The following is a 20616-nucleotide window of genomic DNA, read 5'->3' as shown; positions in this document are numbered from 1 at the left end:
GCAGTCCCCAACCTTTTGGGCACCAGGGATGGGTTTCGTGGAAGACAGTTTTTCCACAGACTGGGGGTGGGGGGTGGTTGTAGGATGCTTCAAGTGCATTACGTTTATTATGCACTTTATTTCTATTATTATCACATCAGCTCTACCTCAGATCACCAGGCATTAGATCTCCAAGGTTGAGGGACCCCTGCTATAGGGGACCATTTAGAAAGTGGAAGATTACTCAGGATCATGTCCTTTGTATGGAGGCAGTTTGAGGGAAAGCCCCTACAACCCACACAACACCTCTTGGTTAAAGTGTCCTTATACTCTCTGCTGAAAGAAGACAGCTTACAAAACTCCACTCTTTCTTTCTTAAGTGTTCCCAATAAATCGCCATCAACGTGAAAGTCACCTTTGTTATTTACTAGAAAAATCGATTTTTCCCCCTGTAATATTATGCACTTCCCCCCCTCTCCCTACTAAATATGTTTTATTGCATCTTCATTGCAGATCTAATTTGTAATTCATCTCATACTCACTCATTTAAGTCATGGCTATCTGTTGAAGAGTATCAGTCAACTAGGCTGGGAACATTCTTCCGGTAGTAGAAATGGGATGTCCAGTTAATTACTCTTCTTGTCCTCTATAAAATACATTACTTTTGAAAAGTTTCACTTATTTAACATTTGAACTAAAGATTTTAAATTATATCATAATAATTTAATACTACACATTTCGTTCACCCACAAGAGACATCTAGCTTTAATTACATAATAATCCAGTGGTGCAAATTGTTCTTAGCTTGAAGAAAAATTAGAGGAAAATATAGTGTAAAATGTGGCAAGTAGTGGATTTATGGGAATATCCAGTGCATGGTATGATGAGCTGCATGACAAACACAAACATGAAAAAAAATTAAATTGCTCCTGCTGGAGAATTTGAACCTATGAAAATGTCACTAATGGACATTATATTCCTATTTAGGTATCCGTGGTTTTACTACTTGTTCACAAAGGCTTCTTTAGGCTTGTAGCATTAAGTATTCATTACAGAAGAGAGATGTGTGCTCTCGGAGGACCCTCCTTCCACAAATGACTAGAAAAAACTCCGGAGTTTGGACACAATTATAGCTGTTTTTCTAAGAATTTCACCATTTTGCCTCCATAAGTGAATGTCTGTCTACCCCATTTGCCTGCAAATTGTGTTACATCAGCGAGATGGATCATTTGGCTTCCTTGTTTGTCCTAGGGGATATGAGCACAGCCCATAGGTCTGCCAGCAGCTGACTGCCTCGTAAATGTTTACTTATAAATTAGCGTGGGTGATAATTTATTAGAGCAATAAGCATAGATTACTTTTAACGGCATAGGCATTATGTGTTATGAACACAGTATTTTATGTTTAGTTGAAGCAAATGTATATGATTATTAATATCGTACCCAAATGTAACTCAGATATTGTGAATTAGAAAGTTTAAACCTAGTTAAGCCACATGTTACAGTGCATCAGGACTGAAATTAGGAGCTTCAGGAAGGTTTCACAGTGACAAAGCAATATCATACCATTCACCTATACCATGTGTTAGAATTTGTTTATTTCCGTGATTTGTTCTCTTCTCCTTCCCTCATAAACTGACTCATTCTGTTCCTGAAGAACATGGTTTCTCTCTTGAGAAGCATCAGGGCATCAAAACTTTGGCTTCTGGAGCTGAGGCGAATAATCTGTCAGCAGGGATACCATGACAGCCTGGAATGACACGCAGAGAAAGAGAAAGAAAGAAATGGGTAAATATTAGCAAGATCCTACTTAGGGACCTATAGAAGACGATCTGGGTTACAGCTTTGAAGGCCTATGGCAGACATGTGTTTTCCTAAGGAAATGATAAGGGGTCGCTTCCAAACTAATACTTATTTTTATTAAGGGAGCTCATGAGGGATCACAGAGAAGGCAATGGCAAGCCACTCCAGTACTCTTGCCTAGAAAATCCCATGGATGGAGGAGCCTGGTAGGCTGCAGTCCATGGGGTTGCTATGAGTCGGACGCGACTGAGCGACTTCACTTTCACTTTCACTTTTACACAATGGAGAAGGCAATGGCAACCCACTCCAGTGTTCTTGCCTGGAGAATCCCAGGGACGGCAGAGCCTGGTGTGCTCCTGTCTATGGGGTCGCACAGAGTCGGACACGACTGAAGCGACTTAGCAGCAGCAGCAGCATGAGGGATCATGATGACCCAAATATATATGCAAACACCATACTTTTTTAGGCCTCATTCCAGGACCAGTGGGGGTGAGAGCCAAATGGAGGTACCAAGGCGGTAGCCATGATTGGCTTTGCTAGTCATAAGTGAAGCCTACTCACTGAAATTGAAGAAAGTGGAGAAAACCACTAGATCATTCTGGTATTCCCTAAATCAAATCCCTTATGACTATACAGTGGAAGTGAGACATAGGTTTAAGGGACTAGATCTGATAGGCAGAGTACCTGATGAACTATGGATGGAGGTTCGTGACACTGTACAGGAGACAGGAATCAAGACCATCCCCAAGAAAAAGAAATGCAAAAAAGCAAAATGGCTGTCTGAGGAGGCCTTACAAATGTCTGTGAAAATAAGGGAAGCAAAAAGCAAAGGAGAAAAGGAAAGATATACCCATTTGAATGCAGAGTTCCAAAGAACAGCAAGGAGAGATAAGAAAGCCTTCCTCAGTGATCAATGCAAAGAAATAGAGGAAAATAATAGAATGGGAAAGACTAGAGATCTCTCCAAGAAAATTAGAGATACCAAGGGAACATTTCATGCAAAGATGGGCTCAATAAAGGACAGAAATGGTAGTTACCTAACAGAAGCAGAAGATATTAAGAAAAGGTGGCAAGAATACAAGAAGAACTGTACAAAAAAGATCTTCACGACCCAGATAATCACGATGGTGTGATCACTCACCTAGAGCCAGACATCCTGGAATGTGAAATCAAGTGGGCCTTAGAAAGCATCACTACGAACAAAGCTAGTGGAGGTGATGGAATTCCAGTTGAGCTATTTCAAATCCTGAAAGATGATGCTGTGAAAGTGCTGGCACTCAATATGCCAGCAAATTTGGGAACCTCAGCAGTGGCCACAGGACTGGAAAAGGTCAGTTTTCATTTCAATCCCAAAGAAAGGCAATGCCAAAGAATGCTCAAACTACTGCACAATTGCACTCATTTCACACAGTAGTAAAGTGATGCTTAAAATTCTCCAAGCCAGGTTTCAGCAATACATGGACCATGAACTTCCAGATGTACAAGCTGGTTTTAGAAAAGGCAGAGGAAGCAGAGATCAAATTGCCAACATCTGCTGGATCATCAAAAAAGCAAGAGAGTTCCAGAAAACCATCTATTTCTGCTTTATTGACTATGCCAAAGCCTTTAACTGTGTGGATAACAACAAAGTGGAAAATTCTAAAAGAGATGGGAATCCCAGACCACCTGACCTGCCTCTTGAGAAACCTATATGCAGGTTAGAAAGCAACAGTTAGAACTGGACATGGAACAACAGCCTGGTTCGAAATAGGAAAAGGAGTACATCAAGGCTGTATATTGTCACCCTGCTTATTGAATTTATATGCAGAGTACATCATGAGAAACAGTGGGCTGGAAGAAGCACAAGCTGGAATCAAGATTGCTGGGAGAAATATCAATAACCTCAGATATGCAGATGACACCACCCTTATGGCAGAAAGCAAAGAAGAACTAAAGAGCCTCTTGATGAAAGTGAAAGAGGAGAGTGAAAAAGTTGGCTTAAAGCTCATCATTCAGAAAACGAAGATCATGGCATCCGCTCCCATCACTTCATGGGAAATAGATGGGGAAACAGTGGAAACAGTGTCAGACTTTATTTTTCTGGGCTCCAAAATCACTGCAGATGGTGATTGCAGGCATGAAATTAAAAGACAGTTACTCCTTGGAAGGAAAGTTATAACCAACCTAAACAGCATATTAAAAAGTGGCTCAGATGGTGTGTGTATATATATATGTATATATATACACACACACACACACACACACACAAATAGGTAAGTATCTAAGATAATATGCTGTCACTTTTAATCATGTTAATTAAAAAAATATATATATATATAAAGAAAAAATAAAAAGCAGAGACATTACTTTGCCAACAAATGTCCGTCTAGTCAAGGCTATGGTTTTTCCAGTGGTCATGTATGGATGTGAGAGTTGGACTCTGAAGAAAGCTGAGCACCGAAGAATTGATGCTTTTGAACTGTGGTGTTGGAGAAGACTCTTGAGAGTCCCTTGGACTGCAAGGAGATCCAACTAGTCCATCCTAAAGGAGATCAGTCCTGGGTGTTTATCGGAAGGACTGATGTTGAAGCTGAAACTCCAATACTTTGGCCACCTCATGCGAAGAGCTGACTCACTGGAAAAGACCCTGATGCTGGGAAAGATTGGGGGCAGGAGGAGAAGGGGACGACAGAGGATGAGATGGTTGGATGGCATCACTGACTCAATGGACATGGGTTTGGGTGGACTCTGGAAGTTGGTGATGGACAGGGAGGCCTGGCGTGCTGCAGTTCATGGGGTCGCAAAGAGTCGGACATGACTGAGCAACTGAACTGAACTGACTGACTATTGGCTGGTTGTAGAGAAATAGAATTCCTCCCATCCTTGTGTTTTCACTGTGGTTTGGATACTTGTAACCTAGAAAAGTTTAGAATAAATTAGATGTAGATTATTAAGCTTAATGAATAATGTCTTTCTGAATCTGGGTTCTCCTGAAAGAATATTTATAAGCTAGAGTACAGCTTCCCATCAGCAGCAAACAGGAATTTTCACTTTTACTCTTCTCAACTTCCAGAATCACAACATTAGTAATAATATCAGAAACAGTGATGATAACAAATGCTGACTGAGTGCTTACTATGTACCAGACTAAGTGTCTTACCATCAACATTTGTCGTCATCACTGTTGCTGATATTATCACTGTGCTAGGTACTGCAGTAAGGTAGAGAGAAGTGTTTGTAAATTAGCTTGTGTAACACAACAACCTTCTAAGGCAATCTCTGCTATTATCACTTATAGATGAGAAACTCAAGCCTGGAAACAACACAGAACTGGGTTTGGACCCAAGTTTCTCTGACTCTACTCTTAAGAGGTAGTTTTACTGCCTTTCAGGTACTTGCTCTTGCTTCTTCTTTTTTTTTTTTTTGCATTCTTCCTTTTATTTTATTTTTATTTAAATATAATTGCTTTACAATGTTGTATTGGTTTCTTCTGTACAAAAAAGTGAATCAGCTCTAAGTATACATATATCCCCTGCCTCTTGAGCCTCCCTCCCACACCCCTTGCCAGTCCCACCCTTCTAGGCCATCGCAGAGCACCAAGCTGAGCTCCCTGTGCTGTACAGCAGCTTCCCAGTAGCCATGTGTCTTACATACGGTAGTGTGTGTATGTCAGCGCTACTCCCTCAGCTCATCCACCCCCTCTTCCCTGTGTCCACAAGTCTGTTCTCTGCATCTGCATCTCCATTCCTGTCATGCAAATAGGTTCATCAGTACCATGTTTCTAGACTCCATGCAGATGCATTAATATGTGATACTTGTTTTTCTCTTTCTAACTTACTTCACTTTGTACAACAGGCTCTGGGTTTATCCACATCAGTACAAATGACTCATTCATTCCTTTTTATTTCTGAGTGCTGTTGCTTTTTGACCAGACTATGTAATATCCTTTTCTACTGTGTGAGGTAGGAAGAGATATGAAATACAGACGAGGAGACTGCAGCACAGGTATTTCCTGAGTGGTGGCAGTGAGGTGTGAATCTCTACCTACCTGTCCTACTCCTTGACCACCATTTTCATATGAATAAACTGGACTTAGAGGAGTTATGATACTTTCCCAAGACCACACAGAGAGCCAGAATTTTAACTTGATTTCCAAAGCCCATGTTTGAGAACCAAACAGTATTCTGTATTGCCTTCAGGCTACAAAAATGTATTGAGCACGTATCATTATGGGGAGAGGACAGGTAACAAATAAAAAATAAAATACCAAGGAGTGATAAATGTCATTAGAAAATTACAAAAAAAAAAAACAAAACAGGATAAAGGAGGTTGGGGAACCACTTAGAGATGGTGGACAGGGAAAATCTTGTTAAAGAGTGACATTTAAGTTGAGATCTCAATGACAGGAAGAAGACAGAAAGGTCAAACACTAGGATAAGAACATCTTCCAGTAAAATATTTTAAGCTTTTTTATGAGTTCCTGGGGTCACCTCTTAGGTTTGGTTTTGTTTTTAATGGTCATAGCATATGTCAAATTTATTTTCAAGTATTTAATCTTAGAAAGTTAATTATGAGTAGAGCTGCTGCCAGATGTAGTTAGATACAGACATACATATATACATACATACATAAGCAGGGATTTCAGGTCAACAACAATTTTTCTTAAACTATAAGTATATTCCAAATATTACATAGAACATGTCTATTGGTGGTGGTGTTTAGTCGCTAAGTTGTGTCCGACTCTTGCAACATTCTCCAGGCAAGAATACTGGAGTGGGGTGCCATTTCCTTCTCCAGGGGATCTTCCCGACCCAGGTATCGAACCTAGGTCTCCTGCATTGCAGGCAGATTCTCTACCGACTGAGCTATGAAGAAAGCCCTTAGGACATGTGTATACTAAACAGTTCTTTATTGTCTTAATAAATTGTCTAAACACCACACCACATTTGAAACTCCACTGTAGCTGGTTATCCTGTATTTTATCTGGCACCCCTCACTTGGAGAGAAGAGATGGTAAAATACTATGAACTACATTCGCAATGGTGTTGTATATCTAAAGGTCATCCTGATAAGTAGTACTTTGAAGTGGCAGATTTTTTGCAGGGTCCCTTTAGGTTTCTTTAGCTCCACAGTAAAATTTGTAGGCAGAGGAAGAAACCCACCTCACGTTTTGTGAGTCCTGTAGCCTTCGTAATTATTGAAAAATATAAAAGCAAGCTTTGTGGTGAGGAGAGGGTGTGTGTGTGTGTGTGTGTGTGTGTTGTTTTCTTTTTTTTTTTTTTTAAACAAAGAGATCCAAAGGCCTGTGCACTATGGAGAGAATGATGTGATTACCAGAGTGTTCTGAAAAGCACTGCTGGAAATCTCCCAGTATGAGGGCCTTAAAAAGCTAGTGTGAGTGCTGAATGAGTACACGTTTGCTTTAAAAATGTTATATGCTTTTAGAACAAGCCCATCACCTATTTAGTTATTACATTAGTCATTATGGGCACCTCAGAACTTGAGGCTGGATTGTGTCTCTCCTTCCTTCTTCTATCCTGACTGTAAATGAAACTGTGTGTGGAAATCACCCTCTAGACAGTAGTGCTGCCCAGTAGGACTTTCTGTCATGATGGAAACATTCCCTGTCTATGCTGTCAAATACAAATAGTGGAGCCACCAGCCCTATGTGACTATTGAACACTTAAAATGTGGTTAGTATGTCTGAGAAATTGAATCTTATATTTTATTATCTTTTAGTTCATTTTTGTTGTTTGGTTGCTCAGTTGTGTTTGACTCTTTGCAACCCCATGGATTGTAGCCCGCCAGGCTCCTCTGTCCATGGAATTCTCCAGACAAGAATACTGGAGTGGGGTGCCATTTCCTTCTCCACTTAGTTAGCTGAAGTCTAAATTTAAATAGCCACATGCCCCTAGTGGCTACTGTGTTGGATAGGGAGATTCTAGAGGAAAACAGGTATTGTATCTTTAGAACGTTCCAGAAGAATCTAGCAGAGCAGTGCTGAACCTAAATGCCATTCTAAATAAGCCATCTAAGAATAATTTCTCTGCCTATAAAATAGGAATTTAGATAATCTGTAAGATCTCATCCCACTTGAAAATGCCATGCTTCTATGAATTGTACAGACTGTGCAGAGACTGAACAATATTCTTTTTTTCTTAATCTGCAGTGCCTGGCAGAGAACCTGGTACATAGTAGATGCTCAGTATATGGTTGCTGAAATGAACTTAACTCAGTGGGATGTCCACATCATCTGGTTTGGAGACATAAAGAGGACAGCGTGTGTGTCACCAACCCCCTTCCAGAATCCATGTCGGGTATCGCTAGTCAGTTATGTCGCTCTTTCCTTCTGAGACCACAGGCAGGCTTAGAAGCTTCTGAACGTAGGACTTCATGTAGCCCGCTGATGAGATTGAAGACCTAAGATTAAAAGTCATTTGCCATCTAGATAGCTCAACCTACTTATTTTATGTGGAAGGAAACTGAGACCCAGAGAGGTCACAGTTAGCCAAAATGATATGGCTGACTAGTATCAAAGACAGTTACAGAATTCAAGTCTTCTCATTCCCAGTCAAGCATTCTTTCTATTTTAGATTCTTTACTTTCATTTTGATATGGCTGTGCATCTTTTTTTTTTAAATAAATTTACCCATTAGGGGAAGTGGATACCTCAGGAAGGTGGGAGATGGAGAGAGGGTGGTAGGACTTAGATGGTGGAAAATGGGTGGGCATAAGACTTCACTGTGAATATGTGTGTATATATATGTGTGTATGTGTGTATAATATATATACACACAAGTGCATAATAAGCTCTTTAAAAATTCAGAAGTACAGAGCATCTTCATAATTATATTTTGGAAAATGTACTTTTAGATCCCCCTCCGGCCCCTGAATTTCTACAAAAGAATCTATTTTAACAGATTTGGGTTGATCTATCTTCGTCATTGCCGTCATCTTCTGATAAAGACTAGAGCTTGAGGAAAATTCGTTGCTATGTTTCTTCCTGAGGTATATGGCTGGAGAGCTCACTTTTTTTTTTTTTTTTTTTTTTGCATCTGGATCTTTGCTCTTCAAAATGTGGTCTGCAGGACAGCAGCATCTTCATTACCTGGTTGCTTATTAAAAATGCTGAATCTTGGGCCACATCTCAGACCAAATCCAAATTTGCACTTAACAAGTCCCTAGGTGATTCAAATGGATCAAATGGATCAAAAGCTTTAGAGGCACTGGTCTAAATGACATGATAATTGCCATTTTGGCCAAAGTTAGTGTCCTGAGGCTGTAAGCTGAAAGGTACAGTAAAAAAAAAAAAAAAAAAAAAAGTCATTCCTCTCATTAGATATGACAACTTGGGCCTGATATACCACTTTTCATTGCAAAGGGATTCATGTGTGTGTATGAAAGTCACTCAGTCATGTCTGACTCTTTGCAACCATGGACTAGAGCCTGCCAGGCTCCTCTGTCCATGGAATTATCCAGGCAAGAATACTAGAGTGGGTAACCGTTCCCTTCTCCAGGGGATCTTCCCAACCCAGGGATCGAACCCAGGTCTCCCATATTGTAGGCAGATTCTTTACCATCTGAGCCAGCAGGGAAGCCATACTGGAGCTCAAATCTCTGCATTAGATCAACAATGAAGACGATAGTGGTGATGATAATTATAATAACAATATTTACAGTGTATTAGATAACATACTAAATGTTTTGTGTATGTGTGTGCTCAGTCGTGTCTGAATCTTTGTGATCCCCTGTACCATGGCCTGCCAGGCTCCCCGCTAGGCTCCTCTGTCTATGGGATTTCCCAGGCAAGAATACTGGAGCCAGTTGCCATTTTCTCCTCCATGGAAGCTATAATGGGTTATCTGGCATTTTGTTTCCAGGGCATTAGGTACCAGGCTATGGGAGGCTGTGTCAGTGGTGTTTTGGTTACAAAAGAAGCACAGTGTTGTTGGGCAGTTTTCCTGCCTGTGTTTCTGAATATGTGATATACAATAATGAATCATTCTGGGAAGTGCCTAATGTCTTTTAACAAATTTCTTTTTATTTCTCTACCTGAAGTAGACTTTTTTTGTTTTCCAGGAAGACCCTAGCTGATATAGTAATGGAGATCAGTTAAATCACCAAAAACTAAAAAATGGTGGTACTAAATTATGGCACTGGAGTGTTCCATTTTCCAGAGAAAAACATGGTATTTGAGATATTGTAAAGCAGAGATGTGAGGTTAATGTTTCCAAGAATAGTGGTGGTGAAGATGAAACTAGTGGCATTTTGTTAAAGGGACTAATAATTTTTAAGATTAGTCTTGCTGCAATTTTGGCAATGTTCTATACCTAAGAACAATGTTTCTCTACTGTCTAAAGCCAGTAGAGAACCAAACAATTACCTAGGCAATGACAGAAGGGAAGAAAGAGAGGAGGAAGGAAATAATATTTCTTTCAATGCCCATTTTGTGCCAGGCACTGAATTAGGGGCTTCTGTAAACATTAACAAGGGGATTCTAAAATTATTGTATAAGAATTATACAACCTATTATGGTTGACAGGCAATGGTGGCTAGTGTTCAGGCTGATCAACAATGGTAAGAATTTTTACTAAAACAGATATATTTACATGGGGGTCAGTCTTACTCCATTAAAAACTATACATGCTTTAAGCACTAATGATCTACTGTGAACTTTCTGGAAAAAAATAGATACCATATGAGCAAGTAATGTATGTGGGTAATACCAGCTGCTTATTGTTTACCAAAAGGCGTGAATGACCAAGTTGGAGCCACACAGAGAATTCCCCATCCTCCAATCCCCATTTCTTGCTTACCATGATTGTCCACTTTCTGTTTTCGGCCTCCGGGAATACAAGAGATCGTGGAGAATAAAACACTTCATCGTCCACTTCTTCTGGCTTTCTGGGCAAGCAGTGTAAAAATGTCCAGTCAGGGGCAGCAACTTTAGCAGTCTACAGAAGAGATGGAGATAAGACTGTGTTTTGATACGTAGCTATCACATTTGTCTTCTTCAGAGTCAGCGTCTCTGACCTGGAGTCAAGTGAAGTCACTCAGTTGTGTCCGACTCTTTGCAACTCCATGGACTGTAGCCTGCCAGGCTCCTCCGTCCACGGGATTTCCCAGGCAAGGATACTGGAGTGGGTTGCCATTTCCTTCTCCAGGGGATCTTTCTGATCCAGGGATTGAACCCAGATCTCCTGCACTGCAGGCAGACTTTTTACAGTCTGGGCCATCAGGGAAGCTCAAAGGTCCATGCAAAGGGAGAGATAAAGGGGCAGACTGAGGATTTCAGCTCAAGGCACCCAGCAGAAATGTATATACTTTCAGCTTATGAAACTTTCTAGTCATTTTTTTAATTTGGAAGATCACCACTCCAAATAAAACCACTAATTCAGTTTTCTAGTACTCTGTCTAGTGAGATAGTGGACCTTTCAGTAAAGAATTCTACTAGGGTAAGATGCAGATGAGAGCAAAAATCACCAATTATATCCCAACATATTGGGTTTGCCAAAAAGTTCATTTGGGTTTTCCCGTAAGATGGTACAGAAAAACCAAAATGAAATTTTTGGCCAACCCAATATATTAAAGGTTGCCTTTACATGATTGTATTATATTTTTTAGCCTGTCTCCAAATTATGGTTTTTAGCACTTGAAGCAAATTTAATTACTGGTTAAAACAATGTTGAAAAAGAGCTCTGAGATAGGACTGCATTAAACAGGATTATGGGCACTATACACTAGGTGATTCATTCTTCATGTAAATGTTCTAACAATTTTAATTTTCTCTAACAGTTAATTCCTAAAAATTACATTTTCCCATCCATTTTCATTGTTCACTTACAGATTCAAAACTATATTCCCTCATAAATTCTTCCCTCAAAATTACTGCCTTTGTGCTAAACCTTTTTTGTTTTGTTAAAAAAAAAATAGAAAATGGGCAAAGAATATGATATGATATAATATGAAAGAATATGATAGCAGTTTATAGAAAAACATATGGAAATGGCCAATAAACATTCATAGATGTTTAACTTCACTAGTAATCAAAGAAACACAAATTTTAAAAAGCATGAGATACAGATTTTTTAAAATTACAAGTGTAAATAGCAAATAAATGGAGAGAGTGTGGAAGGAAGTTATAAATTGTCAAATCTTTTTGGATGGGCAGTTTAGCAGTATTTCTCATATTTTAAAAAGTATATACTACTTCACCCAGAAATTCTTCTCCCTAAATTCTCTCTAAATTATAGAGAATTCTATTCTCTATAATACCTGCACAAAGAAATATATATATGAGGATCTTCACTGCAGCATTGTTTGTAATTGGGATAATTGGAAATAGCCTAATTTTTTTTTTACAGGAAATGGATAAAATAAGGCCCACTCATACTTTGGAATTCTATGCAGTCATTAAAAAGAAGGAAAAATATCTAAATGAATGGACAAGAAAATCTAAGATTTGTTAAGTGGAAAAAGTAAGTCAGAATAATATGTCTAATCTATCATTTATGATAAATCATTAGAGGTGTAGGGGTGTGGGTGTGTATAGGAATATGTAAATACACAGAAAAGGTCTGCAAAGAGACACATCAAATTGTTAAACAGTGGCTACCTCTGGGAATAGTCACTGTTAAGGGGCTAGGGCAAATACATTTTCACTTTATTTTTCTAATTTCATTCTATTGTCATGTATAAATAAGGGGCTTGTATTTATATTTTAAATATTTTATCAATAAAACATCTATTGCAATTGCTTAATCCCATTCTCCACCAAACAAAGGAATTGCTCTGCAGACAGAATCCCAATATACACCTGACTTTTAGGATATTCCTGCAGAACAGTGGTTCTCAAAGCTTGACCCTGGGGCAGCAGCATTGCACCACCTGGGAACTTGGCAGAAATGCAAATTCTTGGGTCCCACCCCTGACCTACTGATTTAGAATCCCTGGAGAAGTGGGGGTCCTGCCAGCTGTGTATTAACAACTCCAGTCAATTCTCAGTCACGCTCAAGGTTGACAAGCCATACTTCAGAGCTTAATGACAGGCATCAGAATAGATGGAATTCCCCTGGGAGTGCCCTGGAGGCAGTTAGCAAAACTAATCTGGACTTAAGAGTCCTTGGATTAAAGACAATCTCTTTAACAAGTGGTGCTGGGAAATCTGGTCAACCACTTGTAAAAGAATGAAACTAGACCACTTTCTAACACCATACACAAAAATAAACTCAAAATGGATTAAAGATCTAAACGTAAGACCAGAAACTATAAAACTCCTAGAGGAGAACATAGGCAAAACACTCTCTGACATACATCACAGCAGGATCCTCTATGACCCACCTCCCAGAATATTGGAAATAAAAGCAAAAATAAACAAATGGGACCTAATTAACCTTAAAAGCTTCTGCACATCAAAGGAAACTATTAGCAAGGTGAAAAGACAGCCTTCAGAATGGGAGAAAATAACAGCAAATGAAGCAACTGACAAACAACTAAGCTCAAAAATATACAAGCAACTCCTACAGCTCAACTCCAGAAAAATAAACGACCCAATCAAAAAATGGGCCAAAGAACTAAATAGACATTTCTCCAAAGAAGACATACAGATGGCTAACAAACACATGAAAAGATGCTCAACATCACTCATTATCAGAGAAATGCAAATCAAAACCACTATGAGGTACCATTTCACACCAGTCAGAATGGCTGCGATCCAAAAGTCTACAAATAATAAATGCTGGAGAGGGTGTGGAGAAAAGGGAACCCTCTTACACTGTTGGTGGGAATGCAAACTAGTACAGCCACTATGGAGAACAGTGTGGAGATTCCTTAAAAAACTGGAAATAGAACTGCCTTATGATCCAGCAATCCCACTGCTGGGCATACACACTGAGGAAACCAGAAGGGAAAGAGACACGTGTACCCCAATGTTCATCACAGCACTGTTTATAATAGCCAGGACATGGAAGCAACCTAGATGTCCATCAGCAGATGAATGGATAAGAAAGCTATGGTACATATACACAATGGAGTATTACTCAGCCATTAAAAAGAATACATTTGAATCAGTTCTAATGAGGTGGATGAAACTGGAGCCTATTATACAGAGTGAAGTAAGCCAGAAGGAAAAACATAAATACAGTATACTAACGCATATATATGGAATTTAGTAAGATGGTAACAATAACCCGGTGTACGAGACAGCAAAAGAGACACTGATGTATAGAACAGTCTTATGGACTCTGTGGGAGAGGGAGAGGGTGGGAAGATTTGGGAGAATGACATTGAAACATGTAAAATATCATGTAAGAAACGAGATGCCAGTCCAGGTTTGATGCACGATACTGGATGCTTGGGGCTAGTGCACTGGGACGACCCAGAGGGATGGTATGGGGAGGGAGGAGGGAGGAGGGTTCAGGATGGGGAACACATGTATACCTGTGGCGGATTCATTTTGATATTTGGCAGAACTAATACAATTATGTAAAGTTTAAAAATAAAATAAAATTTTAAAAAAAAGTCCTTGGAAAATAGAGGCAAGGGCTAGCCTGAAGTACTGAACTATGGGGCTTTTCTTAGAGCTGAAATCAAAAGAAACTACTTGCAACAGAAGTCGCCTAGTATATCTGAACAGATCATCAAGCATTCTGATGCCTCTGCTGTTGCGAGAGGGAAAGGCTGGCTTCTCTCTTCTGCCTGGGTTTCAATTCCTTCATTCTGGACAAAAGTGTCTTTCCAAAGGGCAGAGCTCATCTTCAGGAGGAGAGAAATCACTGGGGGATACAATCAGCGTGTCCTTGATAAGGAAGGAAAGGACAGTCTGCTCTCCCAAAAGTGGTTGAGTGATTAGCTGATTGTGGCCTTTATGAATGGGATTAATGAACCTTCAGGGAGGCATCAATTTGTACCTTCATTGTAACCTGGTAACCTTGGAAAGCCTGGAGCCGCTTTTTCTTCTCCTCTTCTTGTCCCATGCTTATCCAAGTGTCTGTAATTAATACATTGCCTCCACAAGCTGCTTCCAATGGATCATTTGTCAGCGACAGCTTGGTACCGTTCTGGCATACACAAGCAAGCTGGTTAAAGAACTTCACGAAACAGGGAAAGACAATGACACCTTTACATATAAGGAGCGTACCTCCTTGGCATACTGCTCTGCCATCTTGGTTATACTGGGATCCGGCTCATAACCCTGCAGGGGAAAGAATTAACTGTTATTTGGTGTGGGTTTTTTTTTTTGAATTATATATGCATCACTTTCAACAATATTCCTGCTCTTTCCTGTTTCTGCTTTAAGTCGTAGCCCAACCTACTGAACATGCCTACTCCTCATGTTCAGTAGAATATGATGTTGACATCTAGAATTTGAAAGCTTAAGAGTGCTTTTGGGAATTTAAAAAGGTAATCAGTTGCCCCATTTTGCTTTGATTACTTTTGACCTCTTTAGTCCTAAAGATAAACGGCGTGTGGTGCTTTCCAGCTCTTGGTAGCGCCTTTCTTGTTCCTCTAATAGTTTAAGAAGATTGTATACATAAGTCTACAACTTACTGCATTTCTGTCTCAGAGTCTTTCTACAAGCGGTTTGTTTTTTTCTTTTTAATGCTTTTGTTTTCCTTTGGTCTGAAATGCTTTTTCCTATCCACTCCATGTGGATAATGCTTTCAGGTCTCAGTGCTCTCAGCTCAAATGTTTCCTCCTCAGAGAAACCTCCCCTCAGCGTCTCAGCTAAATACTAAGAGCCTGCACACACACATCTTAGTCTCTCCAGCCACTGTTCTGCAGGCAGGGAGCTGGCTTTGAAATTGCCTTTGCATAGCAAATGTACTGTTTTTGCTGAAATATATGTGTTTGGGTTTGTTTGGTGAGGGCAGGGTCAGGACTTCAGTGAGGCACTCACTGACAGTCATGCAAGCATGAATTTTGCACCCGAGGTTCCTTGCTTGCTCACTCTGGTCTCCCAATCCCAAAGAAAGGCAATGCCAAAGAATGCTCAAACTACCACACAATTGCACTCATCTCACACGCTAGTAAAGTAATGCTCAAAATTCTCCAAGCCAGGCTTCAGCAATATGTGAACCGTGAACTTCCTGATGTTCAAGCTGGTTTTAGAAAAGGCAGAGGAACCAGAGATCAAATTGCCAACATCCACTGGATCATGGAAAAAGCAAGAGAGTTCCAGAAAAACATCTATTTCTGCTTTTTTGACTATGCCAAAGCCTTTAACTGTGTGGATCACAATCAACTGTGGGAAATTCTGAAAGAGATGGGAATACCAGACCACCTGACCTGCCTTTTGAGAAATTTGTATGCAGGTCAGGAAGCAACGGTTAGAACTGGACATGGAACAACAAACTGGTTCCAAATAGGAAAAGGAGTACGTCAAGGCTGTATATTGTCACCCTGTTTATTTAACTTATATGCAAAGTACATCATGAGAAACGCTGGACTGGAAGAAATACAAGCTGGAATCAAGATTGCCGGGAGAATTATCAATAACCTCAGATATGCAGATGACACCACCCTTATGGCAGAAAGTGAAGAGGAACTCAGAAGCCTGTTGATGAAAGTGAAAGAGGAGAGTGAAAAAGTTGGCTTAAAGCTCAACATTCAGAAAATGAAGATCATGGCATCTGGTCCCATCACTTCATGGGAAATAGATGGGGAAACAGTGGAAACAGTGTCAGACTTTATTTTTCTGGGCTCCAAAATCACTGCAGATGGTGACTGCAGCCCTGAAATTAAAAGACGCTTACTCCTTGGAAGGAAAGTTATGACCAACCTAGATAGCATATTCAAAAGCAGAGACATTACTTTGCCAACAAAGGTCTGTCTAGTCAAGGCTATGGTTTTTCCTGTGGTCATGTATGGATGTGAGAGTTGGACTGTGAAGAAGGCTGAGCGCTGAAGAATTGATGCTTTTGAACTGTGGTGTTGGAGAAGACTCTTGAGAGTCCCTTGGACTGCAAGGAGATCCAACCAGTCCATTCTGAAGGAGATCAGCCCTGGGATTTCTTTGGAAGGACTGATGCTAAAGCTGAAACTCCAGTACTTTGGCCACCTCATGCGAAGAGTTGACTCATTGGAAAAGACTCTGATGCTGGGAGGGATTGGGGGCAGGAGGAGAAGGGGACAACAGAGGATGTGATGGCTGGATGGCATCACTGACTCGATGGATGTGAGTCTGGGTGAACTCCGGGAGTTGGTGATGGACAGGGAGGCCTGGCGTGCTGTGATTCATGGGGTCGCAAAGAGTCAGACACGACTGAGCGACTGATCTGATCTGATCTGATCTTAGGTGAGGGGACACTGTGGAAACAGCTGAAGGCCCCCCAGCTCTTCTAGACCCCACAGGTAGCCCGTCTTCTTCCATCTTCCTTCAATCTGCGCTATACACAGCAGCACGAATAATCTCCGAAGCCTTCAATGTTTACCACTTGTTCCATAAGTCGAAGCTGATTAAGGGTATCAAGGCTTCCCACCGACATCTCTTGCTTCTGTCTCTCTTAATTTTTCTCAACATCTGCTGCAGGAAAACCAATCTCATTGTCATACTTATACACGTCTTGCCCTTTGCTGCCGTCACAGCCTTTCACCCTTGAACGCTTCCCCCTCTGTCTCCTCCTGGGCGTCTTTATTGGAACATGTCAGCTCTTCCTTTGTCAAAACCCTGGGCCAGCCCCACCTCCAGACCCTCCAAGTGGAAGGCTCGTCAGTCAAAACACCATCATTATTCTCAGCTTCCCCATCCTTCTCATTTTCCTGAATTCTTAGAATTGATTTATGCCTCATTTTTATAAACTCTCAGTAGGGCACAGCGATGGGTGTGGTATGCCACCCAGATCCCCTTCATGAATAATGGACTTGTGCTCCAGCTGCTGCGCATGTGCTGGAAGGTGGCTTTCAGCTGTCAGCCCTAGTTGGGCACTGGCACAGCTGCAGAGAGCTGATGCACCCAAGGTCGCATACCCTTCCAAGGCCACCTGCATTCAGGGACTGATTGATGGGGGGACATGAAAACCTGACTCCCTCCTCCCAACCTGCAACAACACTTAAATGACCATCTCAGATCTAGAATTCTCTATCAGGTCAGCTGAGGCTGCTCTCGGGCCTGCATCGCAGTTTGATTTCTCCTGTTTCCTTCCCCGCCCTTCTTAAGGGCACGCCAGCATCAACAACCTGTAGGCTGAAACCTGTCTCCGAGTCGGCTTCTCAGGAAACTCAGCCCACAACAGGGATGTTCAGGTTTATTCATTGGAAATTGTGTTATTTACACATGTTTATCTATCATAGTTCCTTCTCTCAATAAAAAAATTCTTGAGGATAGAAGCTATCAGATGGTGATGATTCCTGCAGATCTTTTTGCAGCTTTATCATCCTCAATAGCCATAAATAGCTAATTAATAAAGGCTTGCTAATTTAGTAACTCATGTTGTGACCATTCATACCGTTAAACATAAATGAAGAGGCTTGGCTCTTACCCCAGGTACCTCCTGCCCTGAAAATTCAGCCTTCCCTCTGGAAAGCAGGTTTTATACTTCCAAGTATAATCATTCTTATAGAAGGAATCAATAAGTACTTAGAGAACCAATACAGTGGTTTGGAAATTACAAAATCACCCAACCTTGAATGCATTGGGCCATGACTGAGAATACAAAGAGGAATTCTTTACTCACAGCTAAGCTTTCAGTACTAAATCACTCATTGGCTTTGACATAAATCTCAAAACCAGATGAAGGTGATTAACAAACCCAGTTCAGTCTAAATACTCACTTAGAACAATGTTAAAATCATTACCATCAATAGTTTATGGAATAACTTTACAATCCAGGACAAAATTATGTTTTCTCAAACATGTAAGTTATTCTTGGTTAAAGGATGGAGAAATAGATTAATTATGGCCTTGGAAATTTTTCAGTGCTTCTTAAATTTATAATAAACCTGCTAGCTTTATCTTTAAAGGAAATGGGTCTACTTATAAATTGATGGAGCACCTTCTACACTTCAGACTTTCCAGAAGACTTTTAAAAACTCTTACTCCCACCCAGATTTAACCAGGTTTTAGTACTTGTTATCATTTAAATGAGTTTCTGCATAAGAACAATACTGAAATTACTCTGTAACATTGGAATTTTTTCCCTTTGATGTTAATAAAACATCTTGGACATACAATAAAATGTTTAAATCATGTATTTCTCCAACAGAATAAAACCTTTCCAAAAACACCTTATAGCAGGGAACAATAATTGTGAATATATATTTTATCTGTAAAATTGTTTGCATTAATATAGAGCCCTTCCTCAGACTAGATTTGCAGCAAAAGCGTGCTGTTTTCCCATAAAATGAAGAACTACCTTATTCACATGTCAAATCTGACCTTTTATCTCAGTTTTTGCTGAATGAGAGAGAATTCTCTCTTATAAGAGTTAGCTCTCTGAGTACCCAAAGTTTACTATATATAATAAGGTGACACCCTATGCTGCCTACCTGGCATTTCTTCCATGGCAAGTGTATTAGGTAGAAGAATGTCTTCCAAACATTTATTCCCCACCAGAACCTCAGAATGTGACCTTTTAAAAATATATTTATTTGGCTGTGTCGGGTCTTAATTGCATGCTCAGGATCTTAATTTCAGTATGTGAGATCTTTTATTGCAGGCCACAGTCTTTATAGTTGTAGTGTGTGGGCTCCAGAGCATGTGGTCTCACTGCTGCTGCTGCTAAGTCTCTTCAGTCGTTGTCCGACTCTGTGTGACCCCATAGACGGCAGCCCAACAGGCTCCCTCGTCCCTGGGATTCTCCAGGCAGGAACACTGGAGTGGGTTGCCATTTCCTTCTCCAATACATGAAAGTGAAAAGTGAAAGTGAATTCGCTCAGTCGTGTCCGACCCTTCGCGACCCCATGGACTGCAGCCTACCAGGCTCCTCCATCCATGGGATTTTCCAGGCAAGAGTACTGGAGTGGGTCGCCAGTGCCTTCTCCATGGTCTCACTAATAGAGGCTAATTTGCTCCGGGGCATGTGGAATCTTAGTTCCCTGACCAGGGATCGAACCCATGTACCCTGCACTGCTAGGTGGATTCTTAACCACTGGACCACCAGTCCTAGAATGTGACCTTTTTTTAGAAGTAGGGTCTTTGCAGATGTACTTAGTTAAAAGGAGGTAATACTGGGCTCCGAAATCACTGCAGATGGTGACTGCAGCCATGAAATTAAAAGATGCTTATTCCTTGGAAGAAAAGCTATGACCAACCTAGACAGCATATTAAAAAGCAGAGACATTACTTTGCCAACAAAGGTCCATCTAGTCAAAGCTATGGTTTTTCCAGTGGTCATGCATGAATGTGAGAGTTGGACCAAAAAGAAAGCTGAGCACCGAAGAATTGATGCTTTTTAACTGTGGTGTTAGAGAAGATCTCTTGAAAGTCCCTTCAACTGCAAGGAGATCCAATCAGTCCATCCTAAAGGAAATCAGTCCTGAATATTCATTGGAAGGACTGATGCTGAAGCTGAAACTCCAATACTTTGGCCACCTGATGCGAAGAACTGACTCATTTGAAAAGACCCTGATGCTGGGAAAGATTGAAGGCAGGAGGAGAAGGGGACGACTGAGGATAAGACGATTGGATGGCATCACTGACTTGATGAACATGAGTTTGTGTAAGCTCTGGGAGTTGGTGATGGACAGGGAAGCCTGGTGTGCTGCAGTCCATGGGGTTGCAAAGAGTCAGACATGACTGAGCAACTAAACTAAACCGATACTGGATTAGGGTTCGTCTAAGTTTAATATAACTTATATCCTCATAAGAAGAGGAACATATGGACAGAGAAAATGGGAATAAAGGAAGGATGGAGGCAGA

At 40.6% G+C, this 20616-nt stretch overlaps 2 protein-coding genes across 3 annotated transcripts in view; one reads left to right on the top strand and one right to left on the bottom strand.

The window, feature by feature from the left end:
* RPGR (retinitis pigmentosa GTPase regulator) overlaps window positions 1–20616 on the top strand; it is a 307056-nt gene that overhangs the window by 126781 nt on the left and 159659 nt on the right. The gene's annotated exons all lie outside the window — the stretch shown is intronic.
* The window catches only part of OTC (ornithine transcarbamylase), a 75751-nt gene continuing 56678 nt past the window's right edge, over window positions 1544–20616 (bottom strand). The window contains exons 7-10 of the mRNA XM_086387679.1: window positions 14899–14952; window positions 14669–14818; window positions 10577–10714; window positions 1544–1728 (exon numbers count right to left, since the gene is read on the bottom strand). Of these exons, the coding sequence (XP_086243805.1) occupies window positions 1669–1728; window positions 10577–10714; window positions 14669–14818; window positions 14899–14952 (402 nt within the window). The 3' untranslated portion in view covers window positions 1544–1668. The remainder of the gene's footprint in view (window positions 1729–10576; window positions 10715–14668; window positions 14819–14898; window positions 14953–20616) is intronic.

The sequence above is a fragment of the Bos grunniens genome, chromosome X (genome assembly GCF_055505025.1).
Source record: "Bos grunniens cultivar Pamir isolate PY7600 chromosome X, Bosgru_T2T1.0, whole genome shotgun sequence".
In the NCBI taxonomy this organism is placed as follows: domain Eukaryota; kingdom Metazoa; phylum Chordata; class Mammalia; order Artiodactyla; family Bovidae; genus Bos; species Bos grunniens.
The sequence above is the reverse complement of the archived record's forward strand: the minus strand, read 5'-3'. Positions and strand labels throughout refer to the sequence as shown.